At 48.5% G+C, this 25777-nt stretch overlaps 1 protein-coding gene and 1 non-coding gene across 6 annotated transcripts in view; one reads left to right on the forward strand and one right to left on the reverse strand.

Annotated features, from left to right (window-relative positions):
• Nucleotides 1–25777, forward strand: part of STRADA (STE20 related adaptor alpha) — a 546126-nt gene that overhangs the window by 19161 nt on the left and 501188 nt on the right. For 4 of the 5 annotated variants that reach the window (XM_069634117.1, XM_069634116.1, XM_069634113.1 and 1 more), the window contains exon 2: nucleotides 6385–6445. The exons of the other annotated variant lie outside the window; for it this stretch is intronic. Coding sequence is in view for 2 of the 4 variants with exons in the window: in XM_069634116.1 (XP_069490217.1) it covers nucleotides 6389–6445 (57 nt within the window). In the remaining 2 variants the exon portion in view is untranslated. The remainder of the gene's footprint in view (nucleotides 1–6384; nucleotides 6446–25777) is intronic. 5 annotated transcript variants of the gene reach the window in all.
• Nucleotides 764–927, reverse strand: LOC138522207 (U1 spliceosomal RNA). Its single transcript, XR_011283296.1, has one exon. It is a non-coding gene; the product is annotated as a U1 spliceosomal RNA (small nuclear RNA).

Consider the following 25777-nt stretch of genomic DNA (forward strand, 5'->3'; position numbering starts at 1 on the left):
CCCGGAAGCCCTGTGCGTCTGCAGAGCTGCCTGCCCCAGTGCAGGGGGAAGCTCCGGCAGGCAGAGCCTAGTAGAAGAGGCCAATTGTAGCACAGTTCATTTCTCCCATCAGTCCCTGCTCGGCCCGAGATTTGCATAAATTCGGACCTGGCCGCCAGCCAGCAGGCCTAGTTGGATAGCGAGCAGGCCTGGTGCAGTGGACCCACTGGCCCGTCAGCCCCAGGCGGGTCCATGGCCCTCCTGAGCCGACGGGTCACCCCACTTAACAAGAGCGTCTCGGGTGGGGTGCCTTCCCAGCAGGACACGGCAACGCTGTGAAGACAAGGCCCGATCGTGCCCGATCGGTGCTCGGACGGGGCCGGCGGCAGCCGGTAGCCAGTCTCCGCCCCTCCAATCCCCAGGAGCTGGCTGGGCCTTCTTAAGGTTGGAGGGCCTGGGTGCGAAAACAGAGCCCGGGTAGGGCAGGGTGGCTTCAAGAACTAACGGGGCACTTGATATCATGGGACGCACAAGTCTGGGGTTAGGCGCCTGTGCACTTCACCCCTCCAGTGAATGCTGGCCCTCTTGACTGCAGCAACATTCAGGGGCTCTGTGCGCAACCAACCTACTCACACACATGACTTTAAAAAAAAAATGTATTTCACCAATCCATCAGGCCTGTGGACCCCTGAGCTGCAAAATAAACAATGCTGCACGACCAGGGGCTCTGTGTGCAAACACCCTGACTCACACACTAAACTTTTTCTTTCTTTCACCAATAAATCAGGGGAAAGCGCGAACGCAGTCTCCCACTGCCAGAAATAATGCAGTCGAGTATCCCGCATTTAGGGACATCGCAGGGGTCAGCAAATCCGACGTGCAATGGATGAGCCTCACCCTGGGAGATCTGCCTTTCTGATCACAGATGTTCCCATGCCAGGTAAGTATGAGTTGCGAGCAAGAGGGCAGGGGCTGGGCCTGTTCTGGAAGCCCCGCTAAGCGAGGATGAGCAGGCCGGCCCTGACCCAGCCCTAGCCCTCCCGGAAGCCCTGAGCGTCTGCAGAGCTGGCTGTCCCACATGCAGGGGGAAGCTCCGGCAGGCAGAGACCAGCAGAAGAGGCACATTGTAGCATAGTTCATTTCTCCGATCAGGCCCTGCTCGGCCCGAGATTTGCATAAATTTGGGCCTGGCCTCCAGCCAGCAGGCCCAGTCGGATAGCGAGCAGGCCTGGTGCAGTGGGCCCACTGGCCCGTCGGCCCCCGGGGGGGAGGGGTCCATGGCCCTCCTGAGCCGAAAGGTCTCCCCGCTTAACAAGAGCATATCAGGTGGGGTGCCCAGCAGCAGGACATGGCAACGCCGTGAAGGCAAGGCCGATCGTGCCCGATCGGTGCTCGGACAGGGCCGGTGCCGGCGGCAGCCGGTAGCCAGTCTCAGCCCCTCCAATCCCCAGGAGCTGGCTGGGCCTTTTTTAGGTTGGAGGGCCTGGGCGCGAAAACGGAGCCCAGGCAGGGCAGGGTGGCTTCAAGAACTACCTGGGCACCTGATAGCATGGGGTGCACATTGGGGGGATGGGGTTCGGCCGGGTGACATCCATGGGGAAACCCACCATAGCCTTTATTGCCAAACCCATTATACGACGAGAAGAGAGTCCTCCTTACCTCGCAGCACAGTGGCAGGCTGGCTGTTGGCTGCTGACTGTGGCCTGGGTCGTCGTCGCCTCGCCTGGTGGTCCTCCTCAGTGTGGCTGTCCTGTGTGTGGGCACTGGGCTGGCGGCCTCCAAGTTGTCTGGTGGTGACTGGTGACTGAGGTCCACTGGTGCACCCCAATAAATCATGCCCAGCCAGGGCCAGGGTGGGTCAGAGGCCCAATAGCATAGTCGGTCACATGCGTCACGCCGTGATGGACCTGGCGGCACAGAGTCTCGGCGGGCACAAATTTTCATTGGCTTGTTCTTCTGCGGTGGCCCCCCAGTCCCCCAGGCACAAGTGGAAGTTGTTTCAACTTTGTAAAGAAGTGCAACAACCCACCCCCGGGGCAGGACTCAGAGGGAGGCGGCAGGTGTTACGATTGCCTTAGTGTGTGCAATTGCTTCAGCCGCTTCCCTCCACAGATCAAAGTAACCGTTCAACTCGGCCGCCGCCGGCCTGCGCAGATCGCGAGCTGAGCACCACACGGCACCGGCCCCCTGCAGTGACGGCTCAATGATGCATGCATGATGCAATCATCAAAGCAAGGTAACAACATCTAGTGTTAGTTACCTTGCTATGATGATGAATTGTGTGCAGACACTGCAGAGTGCAGTCTGCAGACAGGGCCGCTGGTGCCTCCTGGCTCCTGCCCTGCCCTGCCCAGCCCAGCCCAGCCCCAGGCGGCCCAGCCCCCAGGAGTCTGACTTGCCTTCACGGCCGCAGGCTGGAAAGAAATAAAAATAATTTCACCCCAGGGGTCTCACTTGACTTCCCGGCCGCGGGCTGGGGAAAAAAAAAATATAGAAAATAAAAATCACAAAATGATGATTGGAGTGCGCGGCAAAATAAGCACTATGCGCGGCTCACAATCAACAGGTGCGCGGCCGCACAGGCGCGCACCTTACAGGGAACATTGCTTGGGGCTGTTCGATTTTAGACCAAAAAATGGGAGGTTGATTTGAAAGGTTCTTCTACTTTCCCTAAAGGGGAGAACGGACACATGGCAATAGGCCATTACGGTATTGGGTATATGTTTTTTTTCCATGGGCAAATGGGGGGCAGGAGGGGTACCCTGTCTCATCCAATGAAGTCATGATATCCTCCCGGTAGTTGTCTCTCCGATGTGGCCCTCTCTCATATAGCTGCCCCCAGGGTCAGGATCAGGTAGCGGCTGACGTCCCCTAGCCAAATGGGAGGCGTGCACCGCCCTGTTCACGATAACTTGTTCTTACTTGAGCCTTCTTCTACCTGCTTTGTTTGGGGAGCTCTTGATGCATATTTTGTCTTTGGCAGTCTTCACTTGGAAAGCCCGCCAAGGCTCTGCGAGTGCCTGAAAGGACAGGGAGTGGAGGAGCTAACTGAAACTTCCCCGGTCTTTGTCCTTTAGTGTGCCTTCTGAGAACCAGTCTGAACTGGGAGGCTGGCTGTACCCCTGGGACAGCCGCGCTCCAGATTTGCTTGAGAGACTTGAATGGTGATTGGTGGGATCATTCAGTTTTCTTGCATAAAAGGCATCCTGGAGCTGAACCTGAATGTTAGCCACTGCAGTGAAGATCCGCAGAGGAATTGGTAAGACGTTCCAGCCCGCACCTTCCAAGCAACTGCCAGAGCCATTGAGTAACTGCAGAAGACCCAACCCCAAATTCTGAGTGACAAACTCCCCTGGACTGATGGGCCTAACCACTCGCAAGGCCATCTGCCTTTTGCGCCATCCCACGAAGATATGCAACCTTCACAGACTGCAAACTCCCAATACCCTGGAACCTTTGTCATTTTGCAGTGCAACGTCTTGTGAAGCGTGGTTCCGACTGCAACCTTATGGGCATGCTCCTGGGTCTGTAGTGACACTTTTTCACTCATAATAGACGGTCCCTGAGCTGAGTTGTGGACCGTCAACGCAAGAAGTCTACCGGATGACAACCACTGCTGACTCAAAGCCAGTGCTGCAAAGATCCACTGCTGAGCGGCCTACTGCTTGAGTGCATCCATCTGTTACTCCGAAGTTCCTTCTTCAGCCACCCAAGCCAAAAAATCCAAACCGGGGACACCTGTCGCCTCACCGGCTGCAACAAGTTCTTCATTGATCAGGTACTGTCTCTAGCATAGGCACATACCTTAGTCTTACTGCGTTGTTCTTGGAGGGCTACAATTAAGCTGTTACTTGCCCCCAGCCCCCACACGGCCAGGGCACCAGAGTTTCATTGGGGTGAAACACCCATTACGTACCTGCAAACCTTAAGAAACCTTCATAGACTCTGCTCTGCCTACTGTTTACCTGCCTTTTCCTCCTCAGCCCTTGGTCACTGGACCACCAGTGCCCCACTTGACTCTTGTGAGAATCGCCTAGTATAGAGATGGACTTTTAAAGATTGGTTGAACAGGGGTGTGACGGACCACTCGGACTAGGTAGGTAAGTTGAACAAAAGTCAGTCTTTTTATTGACTTTTCTTAAGAAATGAAAAGAAAATATTAATTCAAGTATCAATTCTCTTTACAGCCAAGATGACTTTGATTGGGTTTCTGCGAGTGTAAGGCAGAAATCTCGGTTTAATCTTCGTAAGCCCACTGGTATGGAGTTGTGGTCTCCTCGCTTCCAAACCGATTCTGAAAGAAGAAAGAGAACTCCCCATCAGTCCTTCGTCTCTCTTTGCTTTATATAGGGGCTGGCCACTCTTGACCCAATCAAGTCTCTCCTTATGTCCGAGGATATAAAACACCTCCCAAGCCCCGCCCCCTTCCTTCCGTGCTCCCAGTCGCCATGATGTCTCCCCGACATTTGTGACACGAGGTGATGATTGGGGTTTATAAAGTCAGAGTTCCCTAGCTTTGGTAAGGATAAAGACCTTTTAATATCCTTCTTTTTGGTCTCTCTTATCTGTTTTACGAGTGTGAGGTTATACGGTTCTTTTGCTTCTCTTTGTTCCGTTCCCCGTTTGTGGCGTCTTGGCCCAACAACCCCCCCCCCCCTGTTGGTCGTTCGTGCTGCGGTACACGCAGCACATGCCGGCAGACCCTTGCTCCGTCTGGTCGCCTGTGTCGTGGTTTCCGCGTTCGTTGCCCGTAGGACCCACGCCATTTCTCAACCCCGCTACCAGCCGTGCGTTAGGGTTTCCACTATCCGCATTCAGGCAACACAATTCGCGGATGGCACCCAGGTCTGCCCCCGACCACAAATGACTGCTTCCTTCAGTGTCTTCCTCCTCCTCCTTTCGGCTTGTACGTTCAGGTTCGAGTTTTGCTTCTCCAGTGTCCACCTCACTGCTTCCCGCGGGCCCCTCCGTAGTTTCCGGGTATTTGGTGTTTGCATGGCGTCTCATGGCCTCTGATGCAGTCTGGCTGTTACAAGGGGTTAACTGACGTCTGAGTTGATCTAAAGTTTGCTTAGCTGTTTCAGTAGTTTCTTCTCTTACTTTATTATTGCTGAAACATTAATTTAAACTGTGCTACCTTTTTATTCTACTGTGATATTACTGTGTGAATAGTACTTGTATGATTTCTTTCTAAAGCTTTAGTGTATATTAAAACCTTTTTTTAAAAAAAATATATCTGCTAGTGTGTCAGTGTTTCCTTAAACTGATTGAATGCTCTAGGTCCTGTGTGTCTCACTACAGCCCTTCTCCCTTCTAGACTAATCCTTGCTGCTCAGCCATAGCTACCAAACCTTTGGGTAGTTCAGGCTAAACCTAGGGGTACAGTCCTGTCACATGATGGGCTTGTCAAAGTTCTGTCGCAGACAGCAACTTGTGTAAAACCTCCTAACAATGCTGATGAAGAGCTTTGGTCCCTCTTGAGCAGCAGGTAGTGAGTGAACACAAGACTCAATCGTACACTAAGGACCATACAAACAGCGGGGCAGTCAGCCACTGGCAGACCATCCCTTCAAGCACACCCATGCATTCTACCTATGCCATAGGAAATCGTAGGAGCAGCCAACGTGCGTCTGACTCTGAGCAGGCTACCCGTCCCAATACTGCGCTGTCTCCAAAGGCATACATAGAACAGAATGTTAAAGATCTGCCCAATATTAATAATAGGATCTTATTTGTTGAACACCAAGGCACGTTTCCAAAGGTGAGCCAAGTGATGGGAATTCCATGGTCTGTTAGAATATCTGACCATTGGTCAGTCAACTGTTGGGTTCCACAGGGGTGAAAGGTAAACTGCACAATTCCCAGTGCTTGAGTAGTGGTTCCGACCCAGCCCAAGATCTTAAAGTAAGAACAGCTTGGAAAGACTTGAGGTGCCATCATCTGATTGAACCGCTGGATGGTCCTGGAGGTATCCACCGGTGAATGGCCGGTAATCCAAGGAGGTGAGCCTTGGCGAGGAGGGTGAACCAGTAAAAAAAAGGAAGAGGACGAAAGCATTGGTCAGTTCAGAAATGGTCTTGGGGCAACAAGGGAGTGTCCCGACCTCAAAGTCGGTGCTGAGTAAAATGAGCTGAGCTTGAGTAGCAACTGTGTCTTCAGACCACCTTTGGGGTATAGCTCCATCTGCCGGAAATCAAATATTAATACTTTTTTTTTCTCTCTAGTTAAGGACCTGCCTGCATGCGTTAAATTACATTTCAATGTTTTAAATGTTTCCGAGCATGTCCACTTGTCCAAGGGAGTGTTGATTTTGCCGACCTTTTCAAAAAAAGGTTTGTTGTCCATCCACAACAGATAAGTTATGTATGGCCAAGATGCTTAAGAATAATTTGTTTTCCTTTTCAGTTTCATGTTTCATGGAGTTTCTGGCTTAGTGCTCCCGAATCTGGAGTCCATGTCTTTTCTTGTAAGTATATCTGATTGAAATATGCTTGTTAGTGGGGGAGCGGACATGAGCAGAATAATATCAAGTTGCCATGGTACCTCCTGTATTTTCGCAATATGCAGTTGAGCCGTACTTCTATTAATAAAAACGGCACAATCACTGTTTTATTAACTGATATGTGCAATCTGTTCTGAATCGCATCGATACCCACCCCACTTACCCCTGCCCGACCCCCCCCCCCCCCCAACACCGGTCAGGAGTAGAATAAGAAGCTTTATATACTTATTGATCAGAATTGTATACACTTGTGATTCTGATCATGACCATCAACGCTGGGGTATCGCCACTTGCATTGGGATGCAACTATCGCCCCTAGAGAAACACAGATAATACAAAAATGGAAACTGAACCTGCCACACTTCACCTCAAAGGCAGTAGTTTTCCTAAATATATATCGCATGAAAACAAGCAACTACTCTACATTAGTGAAAGGTTAGTAGAAAGCAGTGAAGTGTGAGACCGGCATAGTATGAAGAGATGACAGACAAGAGTAACAGTTTCCTAAAACCTTTATTGAAAGTTTTGGCTTGGTTTAACGCCTATCTTGCCATAAGGTTTTCCCTACCTAAATAAACTAAGGAAAGTCTGTGTCTGAAAGTCTAAACCAAAAGCTGTCTGTGTCAAAACGTATGCTTGTCCTCATGTCTGATACCAAACACACTGTGGAGATGTTCTTAGTTAAGTAAACAGTGTCAAAAACCATTATGGAGCGACCTATTGCTCCCTTCCCCAAGTTCAGGAGACAGTTCCAGTATATGCTTGTTTCAACTAATTCGTCTAGCCTTGGGATTCCCTTTCCGAAGTTCAAAACACACTTGTTCTTGACGTACAATGTTCTGTTAATTTAACAAAGTTCCAGGCGAGCTCAGGGGTCCCTTCCTCAAACTTAATGCACTTGCTCACAATAGTTAATTGGTTCACAATAAGGAGCTCAGGTTTCCATCTCCACCCCCCCCCAGCTCAAAAGCACATATTTCTAAAAAGCGCAGCGTTCATGACTTCCCCTAACAATTGTTACAGGTTGGTTGGGACTCCCTGGTCTTGGCGCTGTTGGCAGGCCGCACGGTCCACCCACTACAGGTCGCACAACCAGTTGCCCTTGTAGTGTCTTAATTGGTTCCTTAACTGGGTTATTACTTGGTTTCTTAATTGGCTTCTTTTTTCCCAAGCTTTTTGTCCAAATATTCACTGGTAGGTGACTTTCTTTCTGTCGCCCTTTTTTCATATATATTCTGTTTTGTCAGGTTCCACTAGTAGCCTCTTTCTCCTTTTTTAAACAAGTTTTCCAGATCGACCTTTTGCTCACACTTCACTGCTCCCCCCCTTCTTCTGCTGTTTCCGAACAGCTCTTCGAGTTCTTGCCTGTAATACATTCAATTGTTCAGAGACCTTCAAACGCATATGATTTCCTTATACGCGACTACTGTTACCTAGTTTCCAGACGGTCCATGCTGGCGTCACATTTGCTTATTCTCTCATTGTCTCTAGATATGAGACTTTCGACAACGTGCCGGCTGCACGCGACCACTCCGACACAATGTATTTCAACAGCGTACTGGGCTTCTTGAATTTACTTGAAACTCGCCAGTCGCACTGCTGGATATCACGGCTTATCCGCTCATGCGGCTTCATAAACCTGAGGTCAAGGTCTCACTTCCTTTCCCTTAGACACTCTTTGGTCTGCTTCTTTACCCAGGAGAACGAACGCTGCTCTGCCCCAATGAAGGGACTGACCCGCCACACAGTTCCCTTCTTCCGACCTCCTAGGCTCCCTGGAGACACGGCTCCCTCGCCAAGCTTCAGAAAACTGCTTTACTCTGCAACATTTCAGCGTCTCAGTGTTCCACTCTCCACAGGCTCATCACAGGCTGGACTGGACGTCTGGCTGCTCTCTCCTGACCAACTTACTTATGCTGTGTGATCCACCTTTTATACACCTGGACCCTGTCAAGGGGTTTCAGGTGTGAGTCCTTGGCCTCTTTTGCCTGGCCATAATTAGCACAATGAATGGGACATGCCTGACCTTCATTTCTGTATTCCTCCAGATCCCTCTTCTTCATCCCAGTACTAGAGTGGTGTTTTCTATTGGAAGTGTGCATTCCTCTTGGAGGCTTCTCAGTACTTTTGTGGGGACTCATGGGATAGAATTGGAGACGAGTGGAAATAGCCCATGAAGGCTGAGGGAGGGGCTGGTAAGCCAGTGTTAGGAAAGAGGGTATACCATGTCTCGCCGTCAAACACCCTCTCCTCAATCCCCAAGGACCTTCCACTCGGGTGATCCTCCCTCGCTTGTCCGCCCCCATTGTCAGGATCCAACAGCGATGACCCTTCCCTGGCCACCTGAGCAGAAGATCTCTGGGGCGTAGCTGTGCGAGTGTCTTCTCTTCTGTGAGATACCAGAACACCTACTGTGATTTCCAGCTACTCCAAAACAGAGTAGTTATTTTTCAAAGATGATGTCTGACCGCATTCCATTTTGTCATGCCCAGACAGTTAATGTACACTCAGACACATGAACAGGCCTGGGTTTAAAAAGTCAATTACAATATTTAGATTTTCCAAAATGTGTCATTTTTATTAATGGAATAGTAATTCAATTCATGCAAGTAATACAGTTGCTATAACGTTTGATGTGTGACTTTGGAAGATCCCTGATTCGTAGTGTGTGTGCTGTATCCTGGTCGGGCGAACCTCCTACTTTGAAACCCTAAGCCATGATCGGGGGCCAATGCCTTTCATTGCTGTATCACACCCATCCAACCGGAATCTAGATAAGCCAGCAGGGAGGCATCCGCCATGCTGCACCTTTAGCCAAGTGCCTTGCAAACCATATTGCATGTTACTATAGGCACCCAAGGCGCAACAACTCGGAGACTGGTCTCAGGGCAACAAGGGAGTGTCCCGACCTCATGGTGGTCTGAGAAGAAATGTGAGGCTGCACATTTCAAGTTGCAACCTACGAGCCAGGCATAAAAGGTCACCCACCCCCTTCATTCCAAACATACACACCACATCATTTCTTACTTGCTGAGAGTCTGTTATCACTTGGCGAGTGCATATTTTGATGCCTGAAAATGCTTCTGATTTGTTTCCAAACCTTTTAATTCGTCTTTCTGTCTGAACTGTTAAGTGTTATGTTTTTGTAATTTTAGTAATAGTGACTTTCAATGCTTGTTAAACATTTCTGGAATAAGAAGGCATATTACAAGGAACTAGTGGCAAGTCTTTGCAGGACTGTGAAGTCTACTAGTGCAGAGATGCGTGTGTCTGGCACTTTTAGGATGTGGCCCACGAAAGGTGAGTTCTGTTGTGTGAAACAAGGTGATATTGTGGGTAGGATGGCTACAACTATCTTTGCCAATGAAAGCTGCTCAGGAAGACTTGTTTTGAGTGTTTTGCTTTAGACATCTAAAACATAATTCTTGTATTTTCGAATGTGGTGTGGGAGAAATGAGAGCTTCATTGCTTGTGTCTAATGTCACTGGAACCATTGATGTTGAGATACATATTTTATAAACTGTTGCCGTTTGAAGTTATATTGGAAAGGCATTGCTACCCAATCTCAAAATTAGCACTTGGTAACAGCCCATGCCAAGTGATAGCTTGCTTTTGACAAATGAGAAATGGTAGGCTTGAATACATGTAGAGAGCTAAGGGGGTGATGTTTTTTTTATGCCTGACGAGTAGCTTGCAACTTGAATTGATTCCTCCTGGCGCTAGCTTCTCTTTTCTGTCGAAAGTCCCTCTGAGCTTTTCTTACAGGGCTAGTGTTGGCTATCTCAATCCCTCTGGTACGTTTGGTACAACGGTGGAGACTGTATGCTTTATTGCAGTTAATGACAAGTTTGGCCCATTAATCTTTGAATTGATTCACATCACTTTAAGAATGAAGGCCATTCCATAGATCAGATGACAAACCATACCATGGTTTACATTTGGCTCTGTCATATACTAAAAGGACTTCTGGGCCAGTGAGAGTCCCTTCTCTCACTGAACTTTCTCCAAGTTAGAATGTTGTGGGGCTCTCACTCCCTCTTTTATGCTTTTTATGTAGGTATTTTATATATTTGTATTTGATAGTAACGATACAATTTCTAACAGAAATGTCATACAGAGGATACATTACGCATAGCGGAGGAACTCCGGATGTAGTGTGCTTTTAGACGTTATATCATGTCTGTGGCTGGGCGTAAACTAGGTGGTGGGGGAGTAATGAATCATAACCTAGAGCGGGGACATTAACGAGGGGACAGAAAAGGAATAGAGAGACATTTATTGCCTAGGCCCGTAGTGACATATGTGCAATTGATTTGTATATGTTTTTGCATGTGGTGTTAATAATAAAGGCAGGCTGAGTGTTTTATTGAAGTGGGATAGAGTGGGGTTAAGATGAACCCTTTGCCAGCTAGCAAGCGGAGCATTAGCCTTCTCTTGAACAGGTCCACTGATTTAATGGCTTTGATGGCCTTGTACAAAGCTTTCTAGTGTGGGGCTAATGTTGAGTAGCAGTGGAAGGGGGAGGAGGCTCAATAGGTTGGGGGACAGATACATTCTTGAGAGATGAGGATCACCATATACGAGAGGGAAAGTAAAGCAAGATGCATTCAGAAAGGTAATTAGGTGAGGCAAGACCATGGATTGATTCATATAGCAGGAGTAGAAAAGTACCAATTGTGGTTATTTTTATTTTTTCCCCCCCTTTGTTTTCGTGCGTGGGGAGCCATCCAGTATAGTGGCGATATGTTGTGGGTCTGGCTAGGCTGTAGAGGGTGCGTGTGGCAAAGTTGAAGACTTTGAGGTGAAGAAAGTAATAAAATTGCAGGCTAAGGAGTAGGCTCGGAACAGTGGTCCAGTTTGCTGGGCACCATTGTAAACTGCACAGATATTTCCAAATGGTGAGTGCGCTGCTGCTGGATCTCTGATCCTTGCTGCAGTTGTCTGGGTGAATTAGTAGAGTTTAAGGTTGCCTTCAAAGTTGACCGCCCAATGCGAAAGAGGAGGTCAGGATGATAGGCGATGGGTGTTGGGAAAAGCGGGGTTTGCATTGGAGGGCGAGGTAAGAGGATTTCTATTTTGGAGGGATAAAGCATGTTGGATGAGGGAGCGGTAGCTGGTGACCGGTTCGGAGATAGCGGGAGAAAGTTCGAAAGGAGAGCAGGATGTTTGTATTGTCCACAAAATGGTTGTAGTGAAAGCCTGAGGATGAGATAGGTTTGCCCAATAAGAAGGTGCAGAGGATAAAGAGGAGTGGGCCAAGGACTGATCTGTGAGAGACTCCCACAGTTTTGCAGGAGGAGTAGTTGAAGTTCCGGGTGATTGAAAAGGGGGCAGACTGAGATAGCAGCCCATCCAGTCAAGTATGGTGTACTTGTAGCTCGGGAAGGAGAAGGGTTTAGAGCATATAGGGATGATCCACTGTGCCCAAGCCTGCAGGGAGAGTAAGTAGAATGAGGATGGAAGAGAGGTGTGAGTGGTGGGCAGTGGCTGGCTTGAAAGTCTAGGCGCAAGTGAAAGCAGCTTCAGTGGAGCGTTTGCTTGAAAATTTAGACTGCTTGAGGGGCAAATAGTGAGTGTTCCTCAAGGTACTTGATTATGTGGTTAAATGCCACTCTCTCAAGCACTTTGGAGTGGTGGGGAAAAAGGGAGACCGGTATGAGGAATTGCTGGGGTCTGCAGCATGAAGGAGGATTTGGAGATTACTGTAGTGCTTTGAGCGAATGAAGGTAATTTTGTGTTTTGAGACGGTCATACAAGTTGTGTTGTGAGTGGGTGACTCACTGAAGGGAGTTTTGGAGGGAGGGAGTTTTGGAGGGTGGGTGTGTGTGTGTGTGTGTGTGTGTGTGTCTGTCTGTATGTCTGTCTGTCTCAAATCCCTACATGTTGTCCCTTCTACCGATGCGGCCACAGCCCATAGTCCCCCCCCCCCTGACCCCCCCGAGGGGTGGTGCATTGTGGTAGGAAGAATGCAGTACCAATCCACCTCTTACCACCTCCCTCACTCTCTAACCCTGTGAAGGATAACATAGTCCCACACGTCTCAATAGGTTTATGCAGGATAGACCATTCCATCTTGCTACCATATACTGAGACTAGGAAAGTAGGGACTACCCATGTGAGACCCACTGTAGAACGGGGACGAGCAATAACATATGTGATCCAGTAGTGAGTAACAATGATGATACTGGGACGAAGAAGCAGCACGGAGTGCTGAAGAGCACCCCGCAGAACCAACACAAGCAGACTAGTCATTGTGGACAATGAGTATGTATAAAAACTGAAGAAGGACTTACAATTCCGTCAAACCTTTCCCTGGAGGTGCTTCGAAGATGAACAGGGGAGAAGGCAGACTGGGACGCTGAGACGAGAGTAAGCCGGTACGAAGCATATCCGGTTTGGTCAGACTACCTGGGAAGCGGGGGGGGAGGGGGGAAGGAAGAAGCTCCAGGCGTCCCTGACGACGGCAAGTGTGGGAAGTGGTAGCCACACCAGCCAGACAAGGCTTTGCACTGTGGTGCCACAGCAGGGCAGCAGAAGACGCTGAGAGGCGGGGAAGCCCCACGGCAGATCACATGTGTTCCAAAAACCTAAGGACCACAGCAGACCGTTAGAAAAGGTATACCGGTGGAAGGGAGGTGCCGGGGCCCCAAGCCAGTGGTGGAGATGCAGGAAGAAAGAACATAGCCCTGGAGTAAAGGTCTGGGACCCTAATAGAAACCAATTAACTTTTTCAGAGTGGAGGAGCATCCTCATCACTCCTCATAGTACCTGGCAGGGTGTATGCCAGATTGATTGACTGACTGTGTAAAGAAGATAGAAAGTGTGAGTCTGTGACCGGCACCCATAAAAGCATCCTTGTTGCTCCTCCTAGTCAAAGTACCTACCAGGGGAGTGCACCAGGTGGTCTGTGCATCAAGACATAAGTGCACTCAGTATATTCTTGCGACTCGTGATAGTTACAGTGCCTGGTAGGAAAGTAAACCAGGTGGACTGTGTCTAGAGAGCTGGGAAGTGAGAGGAGCACCATACCTCTACTTCACCACACCTCTACTTCACCACAGTACCTGGCAAGGAAGAGTACCAGGTCAACCAACCAGTGTCAGAGACCCACAACTAAGGAGGTAGAAAAAACCAGTGGGAGGGAGCCATCCACTCTGGTATTGTGGAATCCTAAGAAGCCAGGAGAGGGTAAATACTCCACCTGGCCCGTTTCAAAGGAACTTTAAACCCCTTTGTCCAGAAGATCATTCCTCTGGACCCAGCAGATACGTTAACCTTTAGTTGTTTTTAAGTGTTAGATAAGGAAGTAGGAGTTGACACGATGGTGGACACTTATTATTTTGAGACATTCTGACACGTTCCTTAGTATTATTTGAGGGAGGGAAACCCCTCTTAGCAGTAGGGCTAGGTAGGGTGTTCCCTTGTTTGTAGCAATCACCATACCAACTTTTGTGTTGATCACTTCCACTTCCTTCTGCAACCTTGAGTGGGGGGGTGTGTAAGACCGAGAGAGGAAGGAAGAGGGAATATTGACAGATCAGTTGGAATAGGGGTGAGGGGGAGAAAGCAGGAAGACCAGTGAACAGAGTTTGGAGGGAGAGTGTTGGGTCAGAATTCAATTTTGGGGGCTCTGCTGTGTTGCCCCTAAGGTACCCAGTCCCAGGGGTGCCTCTCAGGCACCCCATTTCTGCCCTTGGGTGATTTTATTACCCCACCTTGGTTATAGGGGCTAGGTTGGTGAGAGCTAATATTTAGTTTTGGCTTCACCAGGCGTGCAAACCAAATTACCGCATTAGTAGGAACATGTGCCTTTCTGGCAGCCATTGGGGTACTAATGGTTATTTTTAAGTCCTTCTCTTGATTATTTGGTTTAGGGGCTTCCTTTGTTCAGGGAAACCATGCGGCATGCCTTAAAATTACTGTTTTGCCACATGAGATCTTTGTGATCCCAAGATGGCAGCCTCCATGTGGTTTGGACTGGTTTACGTATGGGCACAGTTAGGGTTGAGTATCATTATTGGTTCTTTGAAACACAGGCATTTACACACATTTGTTTTAAAAAAAAAAACCTTTAAATCAATTTTATGTGTGCTCTTCGGTCCAAAAGTAAATATGATTAAGTTAAATTCACTTCATTGGCACTGTAGAGTATGTCACCCAACGACCTTGTCACTTCAAACTTTTTTATTACAGTACATTATTGTAGACATTTATATCTATTGCCCCCTTACTGGGCTTTGTTTCAAATATTTGTGTTTTTAGGCAATAAGTAATCCTTGGCCTTTTTGCTCTACATGACATGCTTCATGTTCCGGGCTTTCAACAATGCTCTACATTCTTCAGGAGCTAGTCAATGTCACACAATGGGTAGTTTCTATGAATTCTTTTATTTTATATTGAATATGTAAGGGTTTTTCTTTAGCGTTGTGGTGAACTTTCTGCGAGTATTCCCTCCCCTAGAATAGAACCAATACAATATAAATTATAGAATTGAACCGGGGGTCCTCTTCCCATCCCATCAAGCATCTGGTATCTATGAACACCCCACAGAGACGGAAGAAAATCAGGCGCCCAGGAGTTTTCTCAGCAGTCTTTATTCGTTGTAGTTACAAGACAAACCCTGGAAAAACTCTAAAACGTTTTTTGCCTTCAACCTGCTTATGTAGGCTATTTGGATGATGCAAAATCCTTATGCAAACAACTCCCTTGGTCAGAGTATGCTTCCAATAGGTCCTCTTAGTCAGGGAAAAAACATCACTTTAATATTTTTGGATGGTTTATCTGGTGTACACCAAGCCCACATTATCAGCTGGCATCCACACTTCTCGGACGCACACAACTGATGAGCTTATTTTAGACTTGGCTGGACACATTTATGACCCTTCACATCTTCATCACATCAATGTCTACTCTTTATCTGATTTCCGAGGTCCTGCCAAGTTAGTTAGTGGCTTATACTGTGGAGTAATGAATGAACTGTATTATATGGTGCCAAATAATACAGCTGGTCTATCAAATTGGTCTCAATGAAGCGCATTTTGCCTTTCTCATTAACAGCATAGATAAATGTATCCATGTTTCCCTTGCTTTATCTAACTTCATCATTAATCTTGTCTGCTTTTTCTGCGAAGTTCAGTTTTTAATATAGCAACCCCAATTATCTCACTGCGAGATACTGCCACAGTAACACGCTCTGTTGCTTGTCTGAAAACTCTTGGTCTGAGTCATAGTTTTTCCACACCTGCCTCAGAACTGGACACCATTTTGTACTTGAGTCATCCATTTTGAAATATATCTTTGTCTGATACTGTATTCATCCTTCAGAGAGCTATTATTTATTTGAGCATCTCTCACTCTGTATCCCTTATTCATGATATATATTTATACACTTATGGTATGTGATATTTAATGTACCCTTCACTTCCTGGGTCACTCTAACCCAAATATGTGCAGTGCCATGTGCACTTTTTACCTTCAATAAAGGCACTATAATCCTGATTTCTGCAATAGTAGAACCATTTGATCTGCCTAGCATGTTATCTATATTCAGTTGAGGGGGGAGGGGTTGGTACCCTCTATACAGAATGCTATTTCTATAATGATTATGCAGCTTATTATTGGCATCTATTTTCACTTGATAACTATAGATAAGTATGTCATGGTCTCGCCCTGTGGCGCCTATGGGATAGGTGGAGAAAGGTCCACCATTGATTTGTTTCACTACGTTTTGAGCCATTTCCTATTTGTGGTCTAGTTGTTATCCCAACATGGCCGCTGCCGGGAGCTTTCCTTCTGCATTCTCCTGGCGGCCGCCGTATTGCAGCTTTGGAGTTTCTGCTTTGTGTTGCGCTACGCTGTGATTTCTCTTGGCTTCGCTAAGCTGTCTTTCCTTTCTTGCCGTCGCTTCGGCTGGCCCTCCTGGACCCTTGGATCTCGATTTTTCTCTTGCTCTTTCCTCTCTTCTCCTTCTCTTCCTCTCGCGTCTCCTGCTGCTGTGATTTCCCCCTCCTGACTTCTTGCTACCACGCTGTTTCGAGCTCTGTCTGCCTTTCTGGGTGCGGATGCTTTGGAACTTCTCTCTCCTCTCTCAAATACTCAGCCTATCTTCAGCCAAACCGGCGGTCTGTGTTGGAACGGATCCCACAACACACTAGGACATCCATCCTCAGAGGAGCGCGTGCTCTTCTGACAATCTTCTTTTGGAACGGATTCATCCATAACAGACTTCATTCTAACAGGGGTTTTAATCACTGTGAATGGCTTACCTGTAGATTTGTAATTTCCACAAGTAGGTTGCTCTGTATTCACCTTGGATACAGGATGAAATCGAATGGAGCGGTATGTCAATTGACAATCTCCGTTGGTAAATACTTTCTAGAGATGTTTTGACTATCTTGATTCTATAAGTATTTTAATTCTTTTCCTGTTTTGTTAATGTACGAAAGCCCTCTATCTCTGTGCTCTAGCACAATGCTGCACCCGATCCATAGTTACACAGGCAGCAGCTTGTCTCATTTCTCTTATCCCAACTGCGCAAACTTGATTAGTTTCTACTGCAGCGAATCTAGACACAGAGGAAGGACTTCGTTTGGTATGTATTTTCGGATGTAGGTTTCCCAGGCACCATTTATAATGGGATAAATATAATATAGTGACATTCAACTGATCTCTTACTTATAAACCCTGATGTTGTATAATGTATTTAATGAGTCCTTCTTAATTCATGATTAACCCCCTTAACTGCCAGGCTATTGTGTAAGTCCATGCAAAAGGACGAGTATACTCGTCCTTGGGACTATATTCCATACTGTTATTATTCTCAATGAGTTCTTTGTATTGTATCAACCATTTTATCGAATGTTATCGTATTTCTGAAGTAGCCCCTCCTTCCTTAACAAGAGGTGTAGCTTTGCTAGTTTGTGCACAGGCACCTATTTTGACTGTAACCAAAATACTCCTACGTCCCGTCCCCTTTACTCCATACTTTTGGGACATTCCGTCCTGTGGGACGGGACCGGAGCACGTTTCTAAAAAATGTTTGTAAAAAAAAAAGCATCAAATTGAAAAATGTGTCCTTCTCTTTTTATGCGGGGTACCGCATGTGGCTGTAACACTGCCCTCCTTAGCTCCGCATAGCCATTAAGTCCTTTTCTCAGCACGGTCGGGGATGGATGCACTTGCATCACCGGAAAGACATTTTTCTTCTTTCCTGTTGTCCTTCTCTCCTGCTCCGGATCTGAGGTCACGTAGGGATTTGTCTCTTGTTCCTCTTGCGAACGTCGTTTCGCTAGGACGGATCCCCATTCTCTCTGTTTGGAGTGTTTGGGACCGGATCACCGCTGGGACTCGTGTTTCTACTGCGACTCCCTTTCGATCCGGGCACTTCAGCATCGTCTTCGCCGGTGGGAGGAGGTCTTCCAGTGCATTCCTCCACCGCATTTTCAACTCTTCATCAACGAAAAGAAGAGACGCCCGGTAAGTTCCTTATTTTTTAGGTCACACTGGCCAGGGGACTCCTTCCCGTGGTCCTCCAGGTCTGGGAGGTGCTTTAAGAGCTCTGCTACCAGGGTTTCCCCTGAGGTGCCTCGCAGGCCTAATAGGCATACCAGGGTTTTCTCCGAGGGTTCCTGCGAGGGCCCTGCCGACACCGGATTATGATCCGAGGTTCACCAATCGGGTGTTAATAGTCAGCCCAGTCATGCTGAGGCTTTGGGTACCGGAGTTCGCTCCGAGGGCTCTGTGTCTGGAGCTTCCCATACAGACACGGGGTGTGCCTTGAGGCCTCCGTTTTTAGGCTTTCTGTCCCGAACCACTGTTTGAGGCACCTCTCGGGAGAGCTGTTCAGACCGGACTCAGATCCCAGCTGCCTCTTTGAGGCTAATGTGTGTACCGACAGAACTGAGAGACCTGTTAGTGTCTTGTGAGGTGGATTCCTCAACATTACCATGCTCGCAGTGATACTGGTTCTGTTGAAGGGGCAAAGGGAGAGGTCTCTGACCGTAACTCCTCTGTTACCGGCTTTGCTGAGATCCCTTTCTTGGAGGCTAATTCAAGGGGTCACATCAGGATGTCCAGTAAACATCCGAGGCCCCATAGTACCAACTCTGCCGAGGATCCTTGTGTCAACACTAAAGTTTCGATCAAGTCCCCTGACCAGTCTGTGGAGATCCACACATGTGACGCAGTTCTCCTCAGATGTTAACAAAATGGCGTGCCTTCCCGCGTGGTCTACAGTGGCCATTTTGGATTCTTCCCTTACACCCAACCTATCGACAGCGGGTGCTGGGAACCTTCATTTGGGTGGACAAGCTTTTCCACTGGACAGTGTGACTCGGTACCGCCCCTCTTATGACTGGCGCTCTCGGATGCCACTACCGCATCCGGTCTCGCTTCCTCCAGCTTCTGCCCCATTGGTCTGTGTAGACCCGATTGGTGGCGGGCCCTCTTTGCAGCCTTCCTCATTACGTTTGTGGGGTTATGCCCCTCATGAGCGGCCTCTGCCCACTCCAGTGCCTAACACTTCGGCAGAGGATGCCCTTTTTGGAAAGTTTCAGAGTCTTATGAACTCTGACCCCATGAGGGAGTACTTTAAGGGTCTTTTTAGGGAGATCTGCCCTCCGGTGCCGCATCCTGACCCGACAGCTCCAGCTACGGCACCTGTCGCCCCGGCAGCGGTACCGCCTCTACCTCCCGGCCCGCCTCCAACTCTTCTCCCTCTGCCTCCCTTGTCTCCGGTTGACACGACTCCAGCAGAGCGAGATGTCAATTTGACGTTGGTCGCATCGCAACCATCTGATCCTGACATACTGGACGACCCTCAGGCATATCAGGATAGTGAGGACCAGCCCCGCTCTGTCAGAGCATTCCATGACCGGGTCCTGGACATGTCACTCCTTGACATACCAGTTCCTGAGGCACCCGCTCTGCAGGAAGGGGTGCTTTCGGGGTCACTCACCTTGTCTCTGCAGTAGTGCACTGGCCTGTTCCTCCAGAGGGACGTTCTGGCCAAAGCCCGCAAGGTCTGGGATAAACCTCACACTGGGCTGTATATCAATAAGAGAATTGACGCCTGTTACCAGATTCACACCTCCAAGGAAGTAGCCTTGGCGTCATGTCCGCTTACTTCCTCAACTGTGGTAGCGGCCGCCACTCTGCAATCCAAGCCGGCCTCTGCAGCTGCGGCTCAAGTTCTGGCCAAGGAAGATGCATTTTTTTGCCAACTCGGTGCTGCAATTGCGTCAGGCTAACGCAGAGCTTATTTTGGCGGCAGCGAATATGAAACTGTGGAGGGATTTGGCTGATTTCCAGGAGTTCATTCCTGTGGACAGGCTGGAAGACTTTAAAGGCGGTTTGTCAGACGCCAGGTTATTGGCACAGGATATGCTCGAGGCTGCTGCGCACCATGTTGATACCTTAGTGCGAGGTTTTATGTTGGGGGTAGACACCACTCATCAAGCTTGGCTTCATGCAACAAAGTTTTCGAAGGAGGTCCAAGATAAAGTTCTGGACCTGCCTTTTGACGGCAAAGAGTTGTTTCATTCCTCAACAGATAACGAACTCACAAAGACTAAGGCGAGCACCCAAACTGGCAAGTCTCTGTCGGTGCCATTGAAGGCCCCAGTCAAAGCTCAGAGATATGGATCCCAATATCGGTCCTCCTTAAGCTTCAGGGGTATCCAAGACTGCAGGTCACTCGGAGCTGATCCTCCGACAGGTAGCTCCTGTCGGAAACAGCAACGGGGTCGATTTGTCGGTATTCAGCCGCCTCTTGAGGGACAGGTAGTCTCTCTGCCGAAAAGTCTGCAAAAGGATATTTTTTGTGCTTGCACGAGACTCCGGTGGGAGGATGGATTTCGTCTCATCTGGCGGCATGGCAGACCATCACCGAAGAGCGGTGGGTTTTGTCCATCGCTCGAGCGGGCTTCCGCTGGCCCCTCCCCCATACCCCACCCTTCAATCCTCCCTTTCAGCAGCCGGGAACACCCTCCCTCAGAGCCGAGGTCCAGAAGCTTCTAAACCTCAAGGCGGTGGAACCCGTTCCTCTAGTGGAACGAGGGGAAGGCTTCTACTCTTGTCTGTTCACGGTGCCCAAATCCAACCAGGCTGGCCTGCGCACCATCCTCAACCTTTCCCAGTTGAATCTTTCTCTTCCCCAAGAGAAATTTAAGATGATCACGCCCTGCCAAATAAAGTCCTCTCTTCGGAAGGGCGGCTGGCTCAGCGTTGTGGACCTTCAGGACGCATATATACATATCCTGATTTGGAACCTGCACCAGAAATATCTGCGGTTCTCCCTGGGAGAGGAGCATTTCCAATTCCGAGTGCTCCCTTTTAGTTTCAGCTCAGCGCCGCCTGTCTTCACGAAGATATCGGTCATCGCAGCTTTTCTTCGGCTGCAGGGTATTCTGCACAGTCCTTGTCCAGTGAAAGCCTCAAGCAGCCACTCTCTCCTCCAGCTCCCGTTCTGCCTTAGGCTGTCGGTGAACTGGCGGAAATCCTCTGACGACCTTGCAGGACCTGATATTCCTGAGTTTCTGTTGGAACACGATCGACTGCAGAGTGTACCTGACTGTGGATCTGTTGGACACGTGTCGGGTTTTGTTTCAGTCAGAGAGCATGTCAGCCTGGTGGTTCCAGAGGCTTCTAGGCCTCATGGCCTTGTGCGTGCTTGCTCTTCCCCTTGCGCGTCTCAAGATGAAACGCACGCAAATGGCTCTTCGGAGCTCCTGGCTACAGGCAGTGGACCCCGACACCAAGATGATTCCGGTTCCGCTCTGAATGATGACAGATCTCCTATGGTGGTCATCTTCCAGCAATCTGTAGGTGGGGGCTCCTTTTCAGGAGCTCTGCCCTCAAACGACCATTACGACTGACTCCTCCCTTTTGGGATGGGGCGCGACGTTGGATCATCTTCAGGTTTTTCGACCTATGGTCGCCAAAGGACAGACAATTTCACACACATTATCTGGGGATTCTGGCGATTTTTCCTGGTGCTCAAAGCTTTCAAGCTAGTTATTGTGAACAAAGTGGTCCGCATCTGCACAGACAATGCAGGATCCATGTTTTACATCAACAAGCAAGGGTGTACCAGGTCACCTCCCCTTGTAGATCTAGACATTCAGATTTGGGAATGGGCCATTCAGCATGGTGTTTGGCTGCTGGCAGTACACAACTTCCAGGAACGGACTCGGAGCGTCTTCCCTGTGGGATGCTCTTGAAATTCTGAGGCACAACATGAGGGCTTCCCGCCTCTTCATCTGATTCACCGGGTGCTATGCAAGCTCAGGAATATGACGAATTGCACTCTCCTGTTGATGGCCCCTTGGTGGCTGGCCAGATTCTGGTTTTCGGAGAGTCTGCATCTGTCAGTGTGCACCCCGATCAGGCTTCCGCTGATTTCCCGACCTGCTTCACCACACCCAATCAGCACATGTGGCACCCCTACCCGCAATCATTCAGCTTGGCGGCCTGGTGCCTGAGTTCAAATCCTTAGAAAGTTTCAACTTGTCTGTGGATAATATGCGTATTATCCAAGCGGCTAGAAAACCTTCAACAAGGTCCCAGTATAGGAGCAAATGGCTCTGGTTCTGTCACTAGTGTGTAGCTAAGCAGCTGGACCCTAGAGATGGTACCATTGACACGGTCCTGTCTTTTGTTTCTCATCTGGCAACTCCAGGCATACATTTCTTGTCTTGTAGGACTTACCTGTCCACGGACAATTGCTCTTTTTCATTGACAAACCCTGTCATTAAAAGGCAAGTTGCAGGTCTATTGTATCTTTATCCACCTGTGCACAACCCGCATCCTAAGTGGGAGCTGAATGTGGTCCTCACTGCCTTATGCCGTAAGCCTTTTGAGCCCATGGCAACGGTGGACTTGAAGTTCCTTTCGTGGAAAATGCCTTTTCTGGTTGCAGTGACTTAGGCAAGGCGTGTAAGTGAGTTTCAGGCCTTGTCTGCAGAACATCCATTCCTCACCTTTCATAAGGATAAGGTTGTCCTCAGGCAGTGCGGCCGCTTACGTAGGGCTTGTGCCAGTAAAAACCTAAAATATAAAAAATTAATGAATGCCATCTGAGAGATGCCATCTGAGAGTCCCAATCATCAACATAACAAGCACGGTCTGACTCGGACTGCTGGCTGGGCCCGGCTGCAAGTTACAACACAGGGCCGCGTCCATTTTTACGCATCTTTTGTATTGTTTAGATGCATGCAGCTCGTAGCTCCACGCACTCTACGTTGTACCGCACGATGTAGGAGACTGGCGGGGCGCTAGAGGGGTGGCCCCGCCAGTATATATCTGTGCGCAAACGGCGCACCGCCAGCCAGTGACAGGAATTTTGTGAATGTCATTGGCTGTTTGCCAGCCAATGACATTCATGAGTGTGAGTGGGGGTGTGGTTGGGTGATGGGTGCCGGCGTAAATGGTGACGTAGGTGTTGCCACCTTCTAGAATTTATCAGTCAGTCTACTTGAGGTGTTTCAAGCAGCTGTCCAGACAGGCCGGAGAAATTGAGAACATGACAGCAGAGAGGGCCCACTTCAGTTGCAGTAATATATCTGTATGTAAAGGGGGTCGGAACTTGGAACCTTCAATCATTCCCAAGGTCAGGAGAACAGTTCTCTCCTCTAGAACCCTGCCCTGGGGGAATATAGCTGTGGCAGGGAGGGCCTAGTCGGTGTCCATGTCAACACCGTAGTAATAGGCCCTGTGCCAGGGCCTACTACGGCATGGACATCGACTGGCTCAGGGCCCAGGGGAGAGCACCGACAGATTGGCACAGGGAGCGTAATCCATCACCATGCAAAGCGCCTCCATGCCCTGTGCAATCGGGAAGGAATACACACAGATTTCGGTTTAATATCAATCATTTAAAAAGTGCACTTGAAACTTAACAACTCGCTGGCATTGTTTTTTCCCCACGAATACATCAGACCCAAATTGCGTCCTGAAGCACTTGCAACAAAGAGTATGCACACTTAATACAGCACGCTGGCCCTTTCTCACATTTTCCACCCATCATAAACTCCTTGTTAATGATAGAATAACCCACACTGCTGTCCTTTTGGTCAATAAAATCCTTAACTATTTTCACCTCTGGCCGTGATCTATGCTGAAACGTTTCTATAAAATCTTCTGAACGGGGCAGCAATTAGCCCCTTCCAATTCTTTGCTTGGGGTTTCCAGCGTTATGGGGGTTAATTCTGAGTCTGGTAGTGTGGTACATTTCGGGCGTAAATCCTCTACTGCACCTTTTTTGGTGGTAAAGGAATTGCCACCCCACCGAAAATACTGATTTGGCATTAAAGTGAAGGAGTTACCTTCAGCCAAGTGGTGGAGGTTAAATCCTCCAATGTAATGCCAATATTCGAAAGTGTTACCAGGGGTGGAATTAGCAGGTGCCCACGTGGATTGTGCCAACTCGGCTGCTCCTCTTTTGACCTTTACTCCCACTGAAACACCCCGTATAACAGCTTAAATGTATGTACGATCACTATGGCACACATCTTTGCTTTTGTGGAAGCCATGAGATGGGCTCCCTGCGCTTCCGTTTTGACCATATGCAGCGCATGGTTCGCTGCTGTAACGGGACCTCTGCCATTTTCTCCTGGTCCACCACCCTGTGGCATATACATACTGCCACCCATCTGTAATTCATTCTTGTTTTAACCTTCTGTCTGTGTCTCTGTGTGAGGTGTTTATCCACTTATTCAGTTCTCTGTTCCCACTATCTCCCCCTTTTACCACCCAAACCCTGTCCTCTAATCGCTGCCCAATGCAATGGATCTCAATCTGCCACGTTCCCCTTTGCTTCTCTTCTTCACATCAACCCACTCTCTCTGCATTCTGCCAATTTTAAAAACCTGTGCCTGTCCCAAGCTTCCCTCAAAGTCCCTTTACTCATTGGTTATATCTCTCCTTCCTACACCCATCATATGCACCAAAATGTCTGCCACTCTGCCATCTCACCACTTCTCGTCACCAGTGGCGGCTGATTATGTAGGTCTCCCCCACAGTGTTCTGCAGAGTACAGACACTAAAACGTTTGTTTGTTTGTGATACAAATAAAATAGGTGATGGGTGAAGGGTATTCCGAGTAAATGCACTTGTATTTTTTATTTTGTTTTGCTTTTGCCATGTATGCATAGCGGAAGGGTATTCCTTAATAGTAAGAGTAGACTGTGTACACCTGCAGTATCGCAGCACAACGAGTAAGGAGAGGCGAAGTACACACGTGAAGTTGCGCAGTGATAGTGAGGTACACATAGGGAATGGACTGAGTAGGGACATTCAAATGATGAGTTTGAATAAAGTACTTGGATACGTTTTCCTTTACAATCAATCAGGCAGTTTGGTACACATAGGAATAATACTGTTCAGTCCGAATAGTGAGTGCCTGAAGCATTTCAGGAAAGTGGGAGAGGATACACAGATGTATTCCTGCCCGGCCATGGGGCAGCGAACAAGGCTCACACCAAAAGGTCATGCATGGTCACACTGGATAATTATATTTTGGGTGGTGGGCGCACAGGATCAAACCATGCTTATTGCAACTGCCCAGTGCTGTCATATTGCATGTGTTTAATGGCTTAGTAAAACAAGCATTGGCAATGCCGACAGTTTGAGCTTTGTGTAGTCATGGGAAAGGTGCTTGCCAGGCACACCCATAGTAGTATTAACTGCCCATTAATGGTTGCAGGTGCAAAATGGTGTGAGTAGCTGCGTATCTGTTATCAGTGCCTGGCAAATGCCTTATAATTCTACACAAGCAGAATCTGTTGGCTTTGCCAATGCCTGGTTTTAACAGGACTTTGGTAAAGCACACGCACATCGCTTAAAGGATAGTTCCGGGACTTTTTTTTTATTGTCCCTACGGTTCGGCCATGTGTTTTTAAGCATAACTCGGTAGATCGTAGAAAACTTTCCTATGGACCTTACCCGACTTTTCGTCCATTAACGCACTCGAAATCAGCCGCCATTTTCTGATAATCCTATCATTTCCCCCCATCGACCTGGCTCACCTGCTTTTGCGGCACTAAATCAAATCCCCCGCCCCTGAAACAGACTTTATCAAAACATTCATATTCCCCGCCTCTATCCGTGACGTGACCAGGACACTAACCTTCTTTTGCTTTCTTTTCTTTGAAACTTTCTTGCCTCGAACTTCAACATCAGGACGCTGTTGCTCTGACTCGTGTGTGCATGTCTCCACTTCCTCTTGCGCTGCAACAACTATATTTTCATGATAAGCACATCCATCACGCATTGACGCTCCATCGACTCCCTGAAACATAG

Source organism: Ambystoma mexicanum, chromosome 13, assembly GCF_040938575.1.
Source record: "Ambystoma mexicanum isolate Mex_15411 chromosome 13, UKY_AmexF1_1, whole genome shotgun sequence".
In the NCBI taxonomy this organism is placed as follows: domain Eukaryota; kingdom Metazoa; phylum Chordata; class Amphibia; order Caudata; family Ambystomatidae; genus Ambystoma; species Ambystoma mexicanum.